This window comes from Zosterops lateralis (genome assembly GCF_965231275.1).
Source record: "Zosterops lateralis genome assembly, chromosome: 5".
Classification (NCBI taxonomy): Eukaryota; Metazoa; Chordata; class Aves; order Passeriformes; family Zosteropidae; genus Zosterops; species Zosterops lateralis.
In genome coordinates, this window is record NC_139766.1 from 59,489,813 (window position 1) to 59,507,646 (window position 17,834).

The window sequence follows — 17,834 nt, forward strand, 5'->3', positions numbered from 1 at the left end:
TCAAATCCATGTTAATAGTCAAATTACAACTGAAGAGAGAGAAATCCCATTAATATATCTGCCTGACAGGTGTATTTTTATGATTTAAAAATGCAGGTTGCCCCTGAAACCTTATTTGGTTATGTCTCCCAAGATCTCATCGCTCCTAGATACTGCTCAGAGAATTCAAACAGGGCAAATAAAGCCCCCTGAGCCTTACCTTGACCAGCTCCATCACCAGGTAGAGCTCTGTGGGGGTGTCCATCTCCTCTATCAGCATGATGATGTTTGGGTGCTTCACTCGGCGCAGAATAGACACCTCATTTTCAATCAGGTGTTCCTGTTCACAAGAGGATGGAAGTTTATCTGAAACATGAACTTGCCAATTCACTTTTCCTTCGATCCACTGATCCCTTGATCAAGTGAGTACCCTTTTTGCTGATTAATTTATAGAAGGTTATTTTCAGTGGCTGAATCTTAACTTGCATTTCATCACTGACCACATTTAATTTAAAATATATTTCACACATATAATGAATGAGACATCTCTGAAAAAGACCTCAGAACATGACAGCAATTCAGAAAGTGCAGGTTATATTCTTATGTGGGTGTTATGAGGTGAAATTAAGTTCAGAACCTTTCTGCCCCCAAGCTGGATCATTGGAATCTGTCACCCCTCATCAATAGTTAACATGTTCCTGATCCTCTCCAGCCTTCACCTCTCATTTAGTGTAGGTCAATCAAGGACAGATTAGCTAGGATTTCTATCCAAGGACTTTATTTTTTTTTTTTTTAAGTTATGGAATGCATTCAAGAAAAAAATATTCTGAGAGCTTTGGTTATGGATTTTGGTTCATTTTATATGTCTGTTCAGATTTACAATCTGCAAAATGTGTAATAGCTCAGTTAAATTGTTGCGACTCCAACAAGCTTAACAGCACACAGACTGAGTTCAATTTCCCCTCCCTGTGCTTCTGAGGAAGTAATGGCTTTTGAGAACAAATTAGTTTCAAATGCCTTGTTTTCTAAAACATTTTAACGCTGGAGAGTAAAAGAAATTACGTATTCCTTCCATGCGGAGAATGATTTTAGCTTTCTTTTCTAAATGTTGGAATATGGATATTGTATTTAGGTTCTCTGCAAAATAAGAAACAATGCTCACATCAGACACGAGTATCCTTCCACCCTGTCAGGGAACAAATCATGTCACTGGACTGGGAACTTATCCCTGTTGAATGCACTGATAAGGAGCATGCACTTCATGCATTTGTGAGCAGAGCACTAGGAGGAGATGTGATCCACTGTGTGTAGGCAGTGACTGCAGACCTTACACCACTTCACCTTCTTTTCCTGGGGTTATTTACGGATGCATTGTGCTTTTGCCAAAGCTTTCTGTGGCCACACAGCTCAGAAACCACATGCCACGTGTGCATCTCGTTTTGTGCAGCACACACGGGTTAAACATCACACCTTTGAAATTCACTTTGAAAGAGCAGCAGTGGTCACTCTGAACAAACTGAGTGCCTGCTCCAAGCAAAGTGCTCTGGAGAGAAAACAGAACAGACAAACAGGAAGCAATTCTGTTAAACACAATGCTGAACCTCATCACCAGACAGACGTGAGCAGCCACAGCACACTAAGCCCTAGGGATGGCAGCCTGGAAATTCAAAACTAACATTGAGAGTCCAAGTGAAAGTATCATTACAGGTATTGCAGAATATCATTACAGCTTTCTCATCCTAAAGAACAGGGAACATATTAAATTTATTACACATTATAAGGCACAATGGCTTTATCTGTGCTTTCTAGACTAAACTGCTCAGGCATAATTATTGTTTAAAATTAACAATACTTTTTTTTAAAAAGGCTCCAGAAGGTTGTTGTGCTATGGTTTAAAAATCTGTCCTCAAAAAATGCTGACTAATATATAGCTAGTTATTTCCAAGCACCTCACTGTCTTGCTATGTTTTGCCACATATAAAAATGATAATTCCAAAACTCATTATGATGTTCTCCTGGATAATGCAATATATGTTCCAGTCCACATTAATATGATTTATTTACAGAGCCATTACTCTGTAATGAGCATTTAAGCCTCTTGTGGAAAACAGTCAATTGGATTCAAATTTTTGAACATCCAAGATCAGGGAGTAGTGAGCAACGTGTAAATCATCCAAATTTGGGCTGGATGGCTGCTTTTAAGGCAGGGCTGTAGAACTGAGTGAGGAGGGAATAGACTGTAGCAAAATTTAATTATTTCCTCTGATAGAATTTTTCCAGGATGATTCTGCCACTAACACCCCGCCACTTCACACCTAAGAGGTGTAAACATCTTCCAACAGTCTCTAGCTATGCAGATACAGGTCCTTTCAAAACAGGCAACTATGCATCCATGGGGTTGATTTTTCTTTTTAAATACGTTTTAAAGCAACGAGAATGATAAACAGAAAATTCCTCTAAACTCTACTGTGTAAAATAGATTATCTATCTCCAGACCATTCCAGTTTATGATACCTAAGCAGCTGACTCAGACAAGTAATAAAAACCATCTAAAGTTGCAAGCTATACACATCATCCAAAAATTTTGTTTACAGTGGGTCACCCTTTCCATAGCTGAAGAAATTGCAACATTTTAATCTCAGAAAAGCAATCCTAGCACTTTTTCTTGTAGCTGCTCATTTTTATGATTCCTTTCTAAATTTTCTAAATAAACCTGGAGAATATAAGGTGAAATGAAACACTCATCTCTTAGCACCTAATAAGTGCTTTAAAATCTGCACAGATAAAATGTTTCTGTTTGAGGACCTCTCCTAATAGGAAGTCATCACAGCATCACACAGCTCCTTACCACACAAAGGAGGGAGGCAGTTATTCTTCCTTTAAAAAATATCTATACTCAAGAAGTACGAAGTGAAAGAAGAGGTGTGACATTCTCAGGTATTTGCTTGGATTATATGAAATGCTACTCTCCTGAAAAGACAATTTTGGATTTTTCTGTTTAAAGTTTGAATTAGAAGAGAGTTTTCAGAACACAAGATTGTTAATACAGGAAGGTGACACTATGTAATAAACAGAAATAAAAGGTTGCGAAAATTTATTTTCAAATCCATGTTCTGCTTATAAAAGGAGCATGTTGAGCCATACAGAGAGAAAAAATAAGAGGCAGAGTGGGATGGGACTTACATAAATGAACATATAGCTGCAAATTTCCCCTCTCATGTTTTACACATCAAAATTGTCCAGTAAATTTTGGGTGCTTATTAGCATTTTGTCAGCCCAATAAAATAGGCAATAATTAGGTTTTGGTTTTTTTTTTTTTTCTCTATTATTTAGTGGACTAACACTTGCTACTGTTATTATTGCTTCTTGGATACATTATCATCTTGCTAAAGAGATACTCTGCAAATAGTCAGAAAACCCAAACACAGCCACCACTTATGACTAATGAGCAGCTGCTAGTGCTGCTTCTGTGCACATGCAAATGGTGGTACACTACCTTCCCACAGCACTTGGCCTTGTCTATGATCTTCAGGGCAAACTCCTTTCCTGTGGACCTAAGCAAGAAAAACACAAGAGCCATTAATTAGAAAATTAGTTGTGGCATTTAATTGTGACATTTTCTATAAATACACCATCACAACAGCGTGCTGAGGCCCATGCAGGTTCCTGACAGAAAATTCAGAGAGCAGACCTGGAGTTGTTTTTTGTTTCCTCAGCAGCATTTGTGCCTGCTGTTTCCCTGACTACCACAGCCCAGCTCCCCTTGGTGTATTAATCCCAGGATCCAGCTGCAATTTCTGCTTTGTGACCTGGCACAACTCTGTCACTCCTTTAAGGCAAAATTTGCCTTTGGCCTTCTGTTTAGCTTTGCTCAACTGGTGGGCTTTGAAGATAAAACCATATACATAGATGTGTGAAGATTGATACTCTAGTAAAAAATTTTGATAGGAGTTAAAATCCCATAGTCCATTGCAGATATAGTCTGCATATAATCTAAAATCCTGTAGAATTTATTACACACTGATTTTGAGCTTTTGTATTGCTGGGGTTGGTTTTGGGGTTTTTTTTAGTATTTTGTGGAATTCTACAGCAGTCATCTAAAGTCCCATGACATTTAACAGGGTGGGTCATATACAAAGTAAAAAAGGATTACTGTTTCCAGCAAATACTCTCACAGAAAGGAGCTCTTGTTTGTCTTTCATCCCTTTAAGCAATAAAAATCTCCATTTCTCCAGAAGGGGGGAAAATGAGCAAAAAAAAAGCAACACAATTTAATCTCTTTTTAAAAACAAAAAATAAATTATGACTTATATTATTGGTGAATTAAAAATCCTATGAAACTGCCGTAAGACCAAGTTGCTGATATTTTTTACTGCGCCAGTACCTACAGACTCCAGTGTGCATCAGAACAGTGCTAGAAAATGGGAGGTAGATACAAAAGCAAAAGTCAGGCATGTTTTCAAACTTCCAGAGTGCTTTTCACTGTGCTTTTGGCCAAAATCAGCACCTTACAGAAAAGAAGGAACTGAATTAACACCTAACATTCCATTTATGCATTATTGAAAAACTGCAGGTGAGAATCCCTGCCCTGGAAGTGCAGCAGTATCTGCGAGGTTGTCATAGTTACAACCTGATCTGGTCTGTAGATAGAAGCCCTTATCTAAATGGTATCTGTAAAATGCCACCCTCTCATGTTGCAGACCCGATGTAAGATCTGCTACGAGTACAGCGTGGAAATCAAAATCCCAATTTGTCCTGAACACCACTACACCAGAAAGCCTGTGAACAACTCATCAGCAGCACCCACTCAGAGAACCTTCAGCACCCGTGCTGTGAGCAAGGGGAGTTAACATTCACAAAGCCAATTCATCCCTCTTCAAATCCCTCTTGCAAACGTCCTCTACCACAGCACCCAGGGAAAAAAAGGTGGATATAACCCACGCAGTTTGTGTGCTAATATCACTGCACATCCTACACCAGCATTGTCTGACAGGTTTCTGGGATTCTTCTCGAGCTGTCAATGCCCGTCTGTTGACTCATGTCTCTGTATACAGACACACAGAAGGCACAAAAGAGACCACCTTATTCTTTTCTTGTTCTTTTTGTAGAACATCCCAGCTGGTAGCTGTGTAATAGGATCCTGGCTCCACAGCTAAGGCTTCTTAGCACAACACTATTAGAAATTAAGTATAATTAATAGGAATTAAAAGAGAAGCATTAAAGGCTGGCATATCCTCTGACATCATTATTATTAGCAACTGTTTTGCTAATAAATAATATTAATATAATTAATATTATTTAAATATTTTATAATGTTGCACTAAAGATTTGATCACATACAAAACTAGATGTTGAAGCGTAATTAAGCCTTTTTAAATTTTTTATGTTTGGAGGGTTGTTTTTGGGGTCCAGTTTCCTCATTCCAAAAAGCACAGATGATGTTCAGTGACTTAGCAGCCCTTGTCCCATTTCCAGTGGGATTTAAGTGATTTCCAAAAATGCACAGCTCATATTTCTGACAATAAATACGTTATCTTGTGCTTTTAATCTGCTATCTTTCATGAAAGCCTCTGGGTGAAGATAAGGGCAGTGGAAAACAAAGGAGATGGTGTAGGCAGTGTCTGGGATCACCTGGTTGGGATGTAAGCACGGATGAGCTACTCTGTGGGTAACAGTGAGAAATTACTGGATCAGAAGCCCTTGCTCTTGGGGGAGATTTCAATTTTCCCAAACATTAAGTGGCAGAGAACAGCTTGGCTGGGCAGGGAACTCTTGTGGTGCTCAAGAGGCTCTTAGGAAGCAAGGTGGGGTTTTGCAGCAATATTACAGAGCTGTGGTTGGTGCATGCAGGGAGAGGAAAGGCCAAATCCCCATGAGAGCTGACACTGGCCAGAGTTGATGCAGACAACAAGCCTTTCTTAAGTGTGTCAATAGCACAGGGAGCTGGAAAGAAAACATTGGAACTTGCTGAAGGCTGTCACCTGACTAACAGAGGTTAAGATAAAGCAAAGGCATGGAATGCTTTCTTTGTTTGCCACAGTCTTTAGTGCAGTCACTGATAGAAGTTGGGCTGCCCAGTCTCCTGAGCCAGAGGACCACAAGGGTGGGGGCAGTGACCTTCCACTTGCTGACACTGAATTTTCAAGGGCATGATGGAAGACCCAGGGAACTACAGACCTCTTAGTCTAACTTCAGATCTGGAATGAGATGGCTCCATTCAGAATTCTTTTTCTTTCAATTTAACTAAAACCAGTAGATGAGGATCAAATAATAGAAAGTTTCTCAGACATTTATGTTTTTCACAGTAATTTGTTGAGTTTTCCTAGTATTTGCATACAAGTTGGAGATTCCTCATAATATTTAAGAAACTGACATAACTCTCAGGTTGATGAAGATAGCAGAAGGTGGTTCTAAAAAAAAAAATAGACTGAGAAAGCGACAGTCAAATCATCTGTTACGTTTGCACTGGCAGCAAAGCGTGGCACAAAGCTTGCAGAGGAAGAGCAGCAGCACTGCACAGGTCTGCAAAGGTGTTCTGCCCACCCCACAGGGAACCAGGCACAAGGATGTTTCAGGCACATTGGAGGGTTCATGTGAAGTGTCTGGCTCCTCCACACCACAAAACACAAGCAGCAAGCCCAAGGGAGCCACCAGAACTACATGTCTTTAAGAGTACTCTACCCACAGGATACTGGAAGCTGGGAAAAATCTCATCAGCAGCAGGCAGGGGGGACACCACAGCAGCAGAATTGCTGAGGCAGAAGGGGGGTGTCTCTCAAGCTCTGTTTAGATGCCACATAGAATTTCCTGTCATCCACAACCATCTGTAGTGTGAGAGACTTCTTGAAGAGCTGTGGGGTTTCCTGAGGAGGCACCATGAGAAGGTGATGCCTCCTTTAGTTTGTGGGATAAAAAGCCATGGCTCTCTGCTGCTCTTGTAGAAGAAAACATAGGAAGCTCTGTATATTTTGCTATGCCTGTTTCTCCTGAAGTGTGTGCATATTTTTGCAACTGCTCCTCCCTTTCATCTCATTACATTTGTCTAGGAAATTATGTTAATACACAGGGCTTTATCCAGCACAACAAACAGCAGGACTGAACAGTTTCCTTGCTCACCGTTCCACGCACTCCTTTACAACTGCGAAATTGCCATCACCAATCACCTTCCCCACTTTGTACTTCTCAAGAATGGTAGATGACCCTGAGAACTTGTTTCCATTCAAGCCTGTAAAAAATATATAGAAGTCAATAATGCAAGCTGAAGAGAAGTGTCAGCAGGATGCAATATATCCCCAATGGGCTCCACAGATACAAAACGGTCACAAATGCAAAACAAAACTTAAAAGTAAGCTGTTTTCTCCACCTCAATACCCTTGGTTTTATCTCAAGTGTAAAGAAGAACAAGATGAACCCAAAGTTATTTCACCTTTGAACATACAAATAAGTCTCTTGCTATGTTTTTGTACCGGCATATTCTAAAAGTAATGAATGCAGTTAGAAGTTCTTCATCTAAAATTTTCTGACCTTAAATTACTTTTTTTGACTTATTTTTTTGCAAACTCAAAGCAAAAATGCAAATAAGATTCAGCTACAATGCACAAATAAAAAACCCAATAAGTTTTATCTGCTCAAGTTTTTATAGGTGCTCCTAAACCATCCAGAATGCAAGAGATGCTTATTTCAGTATATTTGAAATAAAAAACATTACTACGACATGAAATTTTAAAATATTTAAAATAATTGGCATTGCTTTAAAGAGATGAGGAAAGAAAGGTTAAGTTTAGCTAAGGTCAGTTGATTGGCCAGTGGTTCTCCCTGAAGCACAAAGAGCTCTTATGAGGAGGGTTCCAGCCACAAACACGTTTCTGGTGATAATGCAAGTCATGTTATTTCCTACTTTACTGCCTTGATGTAAATTTTTTTCCAAGGTGAATCAACAAGGTAACAAACATCTCCAAACAGAAAATGATTTGGAGTCATCAGAAACCATCTGAAAGTGCTGATGCAAGTGTCATCTACAGCAAAATTCTGGATTGCCAGCAATTATTGGTGTCCTACCTTCAGGACTGTGGCAACGGAGTGATTCAGGTACGCCATTCACGTTGGAAGAAGATCCACCATGTGTGGAGATCTGTGGAAGTACACAAGAACTAGTTTCTGATGGTAATCACAAGAAAGAGCCATACATAAAAGCAGCAAAGATTTAGAAAAAAAAACCTCTAAAAACACTTATGCAGAGTCAGTTTGTTTTTCTACTCCCATCTTATTTTCATTCTTGCTTTCTCAAAGTTCATCATCATTGTCACTTGTACCAATTTAAGATTCAGCCACAATATTTGTATTTAGGTAAGCAGCAGATTTCAGTAAAGAGCAAAGAAAAATCCTTTCAGCTGTACCTACAATTCTGGCCTAGGTGGCCAGGTGCATCTATGATAATCAGAATTATTTAGCCATCTATCAGTATATATTTTAGGTTATTATAGATGTGAAGATCTATGACACCTACAAGCATTTCAAGTTAGATGTCTGATACATATCCAGATATAGTAACTATGTTTTAGTAACAAAAAACCTGTGGTTTAGATCTAGTTTTAGTAACTGTGACACTGTAAATAAACAAACATCTAAATGATTTTCAAGCATGACAGTTGAAGAAAACTGATTTTCCTGCACTAACAACCTAATTGGATCTCAATCTTCATGATTCTACTTTAAGTCATCCTGTCATACTGCCCAGGGATGTAAATAAGGGTAAGTTTTTATTTTGAAAAGGGGTGGAGGCATAGGAATGAATGTCACAAATACTGAAATATACTGGATATGTTTTGTGCACCACTTTTATAAGCTCTCCTATTACAGTTATGTACAGGGATGCTGCATGAAATTAAAATAAAGTTTAGATCATTCCCTCTCCTCTGTGTAACATCTCTTGCTGTTCTGTGAAGTTCCAGATCTTGTTTTCTTCATGGGCTATTATGGTAGTTTTCAGCACTCACCACAGGAAGGATTAAAATGCTGCTCTGCCTTAAGCTCAGTGTCTGTTGAAATGGCTTTTCGAGGCACCAGGAATGCAAATGCAGCATTTTGCCTTTTAGCTGACATTGTCTGGTTACACTGCTGAATATTTTAAATCATTAACACTATTGTCAGGGAAAGAACTGAACTGACAGATAGGGATATTGTCTAAAGGCTCATGAAATGCTAATGAATGCTTAAGTTTCTAGTGGCAGCTGAGCTGCCAAATCAGCTAAAGGTACAGTAACTAGGAGATGTACAACTTAATTTTGCAGAGCCCCTAAAAAAATGAAGTTTACCAGCATTTGGCACAGAAGTAGTACCAAACTGCAAGCAGGCAGCTACTACTCTGCTCCTTGCTAATAACTTAAACCCAGGCTATGTTAATGCTGCTGTCTTTTGGAGTTATCTGTCTATTTAACAGGGATTAGGAGCAAGGACATTTGGGTTAAATGACATTTGTACAAAATCATGAGTCAGTCTCTTAACCAGTCAGTCACATTTTCTTCAAGCATGAAGCAGAGATATCAGAACAGACCATGGCCAAGTATTAGTCATAAGCCTAAAATATTAGTAATCTATTTTGGGTTTTCAGTGAGTGACAATACATGGGAACATCTAGCCCACATTTCCAACTTCCTTCAGCCCTGTAATCAGGGCAGAGCATGACTGGGCACATTCCTTCTTACCACAAGAAGGAAGCAAACATTAACAGGGAAAAAAGTTAAAATGAGTACAAAAATAAAAATAAAATTAATGCTGCCATTGTGGTTGAGGTGTTAGATCAGAATCTGAAACGGCAGGTTTAACCCTAGCTCTGCCACAACTCCACAGCTGATGGGATTCTGTTTTTCATGTCATTAGAGTGTGAGGAAGGATCAACAGATGCAAACCCATGTTCTTTTGTAGTGGAATGGTGCCTTGGTTGGCAAACCTCTGCACTCTGGATTAGACTGCCCATGACACAAATGTTTGTGGAAACATTTGGGGATTATTTTCATATTGAAAGAAATACTTAAATCCTTGGCAGTTCCATGGGGTGGTGATGAATCTAGCTGTGGAGTATGAGTATTTTAGTGAAACTGTGAATTAACTTTGCAGAAGTATTCTCTGAAATCTGGGGACACTGGTGAATTACACATTGTAATTCATCCTGAATGGCTGCAGTAAGAAGGGACTAAAAGACATTCCAAACATAAATAAAATGTTTATTTATATAATCAGTGTTTCATAGGGATGTTGTATTTATTATTATAATGCTTAATTATACATAATGTGTAAGACAGAAACTTAATATTTTTTAAAGTGATCCTTAAAAATGAATTGCAAATTCACCAAATGCATCATTTAAGAATGCCTCTATGAACTGCTGTGGGCTCTGTGCCACAGCATGGATGAATCTTCAGGCTGTAATGAATCTTTACATATAACTGCACACAAAGCACATGTGTACAACACTGAAGAGATTAAAACCTTGATGAAGATAGGCACTAATCCTTCAAATCACTTAAGCACATGTTTAACTTTAAGTACATTAACATCCTCATTGAAGCAAGAGGGACTACTCAGTAGCTGAAAGTTAAGCAAATACTTAAGTTATTTGTTGGATCAGGTTCTAGTGCCCTTTCACTTTGGTCATTTGGTCCATCAATTGCAAAAGTAATACCCAGAGAAATCCAAACACAAGGCTATTTAGCATAATGGTGAGTCTAAGAAAGGCTTCAACTGTAAAGCCTCTTTATTTGCATGATTTTATCTTCTTTTAAAAAAGATTGCAAGACTTTGTGGTCCTTAATTTTAGAAGGGGACAACAAAGCAATCCAAGTAGCCATAAGGAAGTTATGACACCACTTTCCAAAGTTACACCAATTTCTGGATTTAATTTAGTCTCTGGATGATTTTTATGGTACAATGTGTGCAGAATGACAGATGTACTGGAACAGCTAAGAGTCAAATCACCCCTAACAGCATGCCATAGAAATGTACACTTAGAACCAAAGCAAAATGTTAAACCTCTCCACTGCCTACAGAACAGCAAAAGGACTCTTGTCCTGTGACACCAAATGCACCATCACCATCATTATTAACCCGTGCACCAGACTTTATCTCCATGGGAATTCAACAGAATAATAAGAAACTCAGTGCCTTTGATCAAAAGAGAACACTCTACAGAGTAGTAATTTACTTCATGCCCATACTTGTTAACTTTTATATCTAAATCTTCACCTTGAAACAAAGCCTCTGGTAAGTGAAATGCTGAGTTACAGAATAATACTGGGATGTTAAAAATAAACAGCCTGAATAAGAATATATAGGGTATTGGGTGCATAGTATCCACATTTGTCACTTACCAGAAAAAAGGCTTTTATTTGGGTTTGTGGGGAAATTCTGTCATGTTTGCTATTATTGAGACATAGCTTTAATTCCTGACTTCAATATAACCTCAGAGCCCACTATTTAAAACACTTCTGCAAGCCTGAGATGCTGGACTTACTGCATGCACTGGACAATTATTAGCACAAGGACAGAAAGAAGTTCCCTTCCCCTTAAAAATAAACTCTCCACAAGGAGTCTTTCCTGTGAGGAATTTTCTCTGCCTGAACATACCACTCCTAACAAAGAGTTGTGAAGCACAAGGAATCCTTGGGGACTGAAGAGACTTCTCTTGAAAGGAATAGTGGCATTCAGAGAGTATGTTATAAGATTCAGTGTCTGAGACTGAGAAGAAATTGCTGCTGCAGTCAGTATTTTTGCATGTTGGCTGCCTTGATGACTGGCACATCACTTATACTCTACATTGATTGTCAAACTACAAAAAGCTTAGCAAGGTTCTACTCTATAGTAAAATATTTTACTTTGCTCTGGCTTTTCAAATAAAACAGTTTTTAAAGTGCAGTTAGAGTGCAGCTGCTCTGATGCTCTGCTCTTTACAGGAACCAGAAACATCAACCCTGATTTTTTCCCTTTTTTATACTGCCTCAAGCTTATACAAAACCATCATTCAGTCTTTCTGTTTCAGCCTCTACAAAAACAAACATATATGATTTCTACACAAAAAAATCACTCAAAATATTGAACTCCCAAAGACAGAAAGCTCTAAAATACACCTTATTCTGTCACTGACATGGTGTTTATATCCAAATTTTCATTCAGCTGTAGTCATGGCACCTTATTTATACAAGTGCAGGAAGCCAGACTGCTTGTCTGTGCAGCAATGCAGTCTTAGCAACAAAGAACTATTAAACAATAAGGAAAAGCAATAATCTCCAAATAATAAAATTGTTCCCTGCTTCCCCCTTTTTTCTCATCAGAGTAACAAAGAAAAAAAATAAAAAAATCCCAATTTCACAAAAAAGGTGTATGAATTTCTTAAAATAATCTGGTTTTACATAAAACTATGCCTCCCTGTTACTGCTTTTATACTTCCCCAAAACAGTCCTCACTAATACAATATAATTGAGAAACAAGAGTGACTGAACAGCACACTTGATCCTTTTGGAATTCCCCCTTGGATTCACCAGATAACTTTCCCTATCTTTAGGCTCAGGAGCACAGCTGGGACACTCCTACTAAACAGACGCATCCTAAAGGATAAAACAAGAGGTACTCACTACCTCAGTAACACATCAGGTCTGAGATGTTTAATTTGGTTTTGCTGTTTTCTTTGGTCATATGGGAGTGAATTATTTGACATGAAATCCCATTAGTACCCAGCACCAATTAAACTCCAAATGGATAAAAGTACAGCAGCCTACTCGAGTGAAAGTGAATGGGAAAGGGGACATGTCCACTATAGTGAGAATTACTTGCTGCTATCAGAATTACCTCTGCCTTAATGAAGCTTTAATCAGTTAAAAGCAGACCAGACAGCAGAGGAGAAAACCAAGGCAAATGATCTCATTTCTAAACTTCTGATTTTATTAAAAAAAGACCAAAGAGCATTTCTTAAACATAGTGCAGACCAGCTGAGAGCCTCAAGCCCAGTGATTCTGGTGTCCTCTACTGTAAGATCCATAGAGGAGCTGTCCAGACAGATTTTAAGACCCAGAGTTCTAATTTTCCCTGTCAGAGCTATTACTGCTCTTGAAAATTATTTAACCAAACAGCTACCAATATAATTAAAATTTACTAAAAAACTTAAACAGATATACAAATAAATTAAATTAATCACAATCCTTTGTTAGAATTATCACAGCAGTCTGGCAGAAACCAGTGCCATACTCCTTGCAAAACAAGACTTGATAACAATTAGCATGTCAAACCCCAAATCTGAGCACTATTCAAATCACGTCCTTTAGCCAGTCTCCTAATGGAGAAAACAGTTTTCCACAGAATTATGCAGCCTCTTCACAAACCCTCTGTTAACCAATAGGAGCTATTACTTGATCAGAATAATCAGTGCAAACCATCAAGTCTGCTTCCAGAAAGGCTGCAATTGATGATTCCATAAGAAAATTCCCCTTGAAAGGACAGCTGCACAAATGCAGCAATGAAATGCTCCCCAGACTGTTCCTTTTATTTCACTGAGCCAAAGGCACAGAGCAGCCTCCAAGAACTGCAAATGCAGCCAGTTCTGATGCAGGAGAGAAAGAGAAATCTCTTGGTGCAACACAGAAAAATCTGCCAGACATCAGGCTGCTCCCAAAGGAAGCCCTCAAACGCTTTCTGGCTGGAGACTGGGTTTTGGGGTGAAACTGGTGCCAGGGAGAAATCAGTCTGCTTTGGGCAATGCTACAAACTATAAGGTATTGAAAAGACAATACTACATTCACATAGGCTGAAGGGATACAAATTGCTTGCAGGATTTCTGCAGTCCACAGAACAATGGAAAATTTGGAGGACAAAATGGCATAATTCAAGCCAGCATCATTCTCTGCCCTTCCTCAGCTGAGTGTTCAACCCAGACAAAACAAAAATTTTACTTCACATCTATTCTCCACATGAGCAAAAATCATACTTGCAAGGATACCCTCCAAAATTATAGCTTTTTATTTTTCCTTCAGCACAAGTGTCACACAGTCAATGAATAATGAAATTTAGGGAGTTTGATGGTTCTTGCACTTACCTTGAGTCCACGAAAGCTGCCTGGGCTTGTTGGTGAAGAACTGGAGGACTTGGTAGATTTTGGGGTGGATAACTGGCTGCTTGGGGTTCCATTAACTGGCCAAAGCAATAAAAGTGAACAAATGAAAGAAAAGATGAATAAAAATCAAACGTTATCACTGAAGTCTACAATCAAAGACCAAAACAGTCTCTTCAGCATTCAGGAATAAATTATACATTTTCATGTCACAAAACTGCACCCTGAAATGTGGCTGGATATGGGATCAAGAGGACACACAAATATTGCATTGTCATTCCAGAGATTAAAAAGGACCATTTTTTTCTATCCTTTGCCAGGGCAAGAGTTTGGGGCACAGAAAGAAACAAAGAAAAAGAAAAAGCCATACAGTCTTTAAAAATTGCATAATAAATTGTGGCATCACACCATAAAATTTATAGAAAGAAAATATTTCTAAGGATTTTTGATCCTACTCTTCTTCAATTTCGATCAAGGCCTTACTTTCTAGATAGAAAGTTTCACAGAACACAAGTTTGTTTGTTGTTCAAATACAGGAAGAATTAACTGTGTGCATGACAGAAAACTTATTGATTTAGGGGGAAAAAAACCTCAATGAGAGAAAAGCTAGTAGGTTGTTTTTGAGCTTCCAATAAGTACAAGTGTCTTTGAAAACACACAATACCCACAATGAGCTCTTGACTTAAAGAACTCATTCATTTTAAGCCCAGGTTTTTACACAGGCCTCATACAACATCAGTTTTCTCTCTGGTGTATTGAATATAACTTAGGTCAGTCCTTGTATTTTTCTGAAAAGAACAAACTGACAAATTTCATTATGCAGAGAGAATAGCACACTGTCCATCAGACACAAATATGATGCAATGTTATATGATGAGACATCATTTCTTTCTAGCTGATCCTCATTTTTTTGTGGCAGAGAAAAACAGTCGGCAGAAATTTAAGAGCTAAAAATGTTCCATAGCATGGTGATGAATTATTTTTCCAGAAAGAAAAGACAACCCTGGTAAACAGAAACTGAGCTTCAAATTAAATAACAGATACACCTGCACAAATCCTTTACTTATTCAGGTCTGTCATAGGTTACTTTTTAAACGATTGGATTTATTTTACAAGTGTCCAGTGACCCAGCACACTAACATTATCTGAGTATGGGAGATGCCTTTCAAGGACTATTTTTACAACCTGGACAGCCTATCTGCCACTAGGCCCGGCTGACTGCACTGCAACCTCCACAAATCCCTGTTTTTCACAAAAATCTCCTTCTCTGGTGTATGATGTTAAGATATAACTAACTGGTGTTTAGCTACACAATAAGTCTATCTTGAGTTCTGTTGGATTTATATTCCCAGTTCCATTACAGGACCAAGACCTTAGTATTTTCTTTAAAAAGTATTCAGCATATTTAGGATGTTTTCATCTTGATTTTAACAATGTTTGCCTGTAAGAAAAATAGGTGATTTTAAGGGTTTGGTGTGCTTGGGGTTTTTTGAGAAGCTGAAAGCATCTAAGAGTACACTACCCTCCTGTAGAATTCAACAATTTGTTCTGGATAACCTGCCATATCAATGCATCCTTGTTTTAGAAAGAATTTGCAAGTATGGCAATGGCAAGGGCTAGTGACTGCCATCTTCCTGCCATCTTCCTGTTTGCTGCTTCTTGCATGACCAAAAATGAGACACTTCAGTAGAAGAGTTTGCTTCCAAATGACAAACTGTTACCACAGGAGGAATTTTTTGTTTGTTTGCTCAAAGGTTCTTTTATACAGCTCACAGAAAAGTCAGAACACTGAACTGAGCCAGTGAAACTGGCTGGTTAACATAACACTCTTCCCTCCCAAGACTGCCTAAGGAAGAGGAGCCCAGCTGATGCTGACAGTATTGTAGCTCCTTGCTAATATCTCAGCTATTCCCGCTATTCTTGGTGGAGAAGGGTGGTCTTCTGAGCCAGGAGACACCCAGAAGCCCCTTTCAAATGTTGTCCTTCTATGATTCTAGAACACACAGCTCATTCTGCTGAGGATCCTGCTGGAAAGAGCTGTCTCAGATTCCTCTTTGCCAGTGCCTCCAGAGATCCACTGCACGTGAGCTGCTCAGCAGCGGCAACAACAGAAAAAGCTGCAACAGCCCCTGGCCAGATGTAAAGGTTTTGCATCTGTAGGGAGTCAACCAACTGCTTGTGCTGGGTCTGGCTGGACTGCAATTGATTTTCTTCACAGCAGCTAGCACAGGACTATGTTTTGGACTTGTGCTGGGAAGTGCTGCTAATACAGCACCTGCACCGAGGCATTTTCTGCTCTTCAGGAGCTGGGAGGGGACACAGATGGAACAGCTGATTTAAGGATATTGCAGACCACTCATCATAAAGCTCAGCAATAAAATGAGAGGGAATATTGGCAGAAAGGACACTGCTCAGGGACACAACAGCATCAGTCAGCTGCTGATTCACATCACTTGTCTTTCCTGGGTTTTATTTCTCTTTCTCTGTTATTTCCATTGCAGCATCATTGTTGCTATGACTATTGTTGCTTCAGTTATTGAGCCACTCATATCTCAACTTATGAATTTTCTCCCTTTCACCCTTCCAATTCACTTCCTTCATCCTGCTGCAGCAGAGAAGTCAGGAAGTGCCTGTGTGGTGCTTAGTTGAACTATGACACTGCTATTTCAGACAGCAGCATTTTTTTCCCCCGTCACTCAATAACCCAGCAATCTCTATTAGCACAAATCTGTCTGTTGCTGGCTATTCCCTGTGTATGCCAAACTTAACTTTCTAATCTGTTTTCTATGCATAAATTCTTTTGAGGTTTCTTTCCACATGCATACCAGTCTGAATACACAGAAAAAAACCCCAAAACTTTTCTGTCAGTCTGAAGTAGTACATGTCAGGCTACATGTTTGGCACCCAGGAATGTTTAAAACTTAAAAATCTATTAATGACTTCTAAATGGTTAACTTCTAGTATGAACCAAAGACTCAGTTTGTTTGTTAATCAATTTGTATGTTACTTGTTTCACAAATGCTTTGACTTTGAACTGAAAGTTCAGCGATTCCTCAGTTTTTTTTAGAATTTAGGCTGAAAAAATACAAGAAAACAAAGAAAAGTAAGAAATTGCACATGAAATTGAAAGACAAGAGGTGGTTTTGCACTGCTTTTCTTGCAGTCAAATTATACCTTTAAAAATTTAACTTTGACACCATTAGCAGATGTCCTACAACTGAAATGCATTATCTCACTGAAATTATCTACCTCAACAAAAAAAAACCCAAATCCAATATCCATTATGTCTCTGTTTTGTCCAATGCAAAATGTGTTTCAAGCTTGAAAATATTCACAAACACAGCACCAAAAATACAGGTAAATGGAGAGGGAGGAGACACACTAGTGATATACAGCCATAATAGTAATGGCTCACCTGGGGATTTTGCTGAAGAATGAGCACTGGAGTGGCCACCCCTCTTTACTGTACTCATATATTTGACACAAGGGAAAAAGACATTAAGGAAAGAAGTTATTAAACAGCTCTGAACATGCACGGAAGGAAGAAGGGTAAATGAAAGATAAGTAAAGACTGCATGTACAAAAAAAAAAAAAAAAAAAAAAAAAGGCAAGTAAATAGAAGGATAAATACCAGACATTTTGTATACATTTTAAAAATTAACCAAACCAAAGAGGGTTTAAGTAGAAATAAGCATGGAAATGAGAGCATTGATATCTAAATACTTTGCATAATATTCACTGCTGATAGATATTCTACATG

General features: G+C 38.6%; 1 protein-coding gene across 4 annotated transcripts in view; it reads right to left on the bottom strand.

The window, feature by feature from the left end:
• Positions 1-17,834, bottom strand: part of DCLK2 (doublecortin like kinase 2) — a gene marked incomplete at its 5' end in the record, with an annotated part of 83,197 nt that overhangs the window by 17,837 nt on the left and 47,526 nt on the right. For 3 of the 4 annotated variants that reach the window (XR_014590106.1, XR_014590107.1, XM_083861540.1), the window contains 6 exons: positions 200-319; positions 3,476-3,533; positions 7,096-7,204; positions 8,038-8,110; positions 14,060-14,154; positions 17,490-17,537. Coding sequence is in view for 2 of the 4 variants with exons in the window: in XM_083861540.1 (XP_083717666.1) it covers positions 200-319; positions 3,476-3,533; positions 7,096-7,204; positions 8,038-8,110; positions 14,060-14,154; positions 17,490-17,537 (503 nt within the window). The remainder of the gene's footprint in view (positions 1-199; positions 320-3,475; positions 3,534-7,095; positions 7,205-8,037; positions 8,111-14,059; positions 14,155-17,489; positions 17,538-17,834) is intronic. The other variant, XM_083861541.1, reaches the window with a different exon arrangement.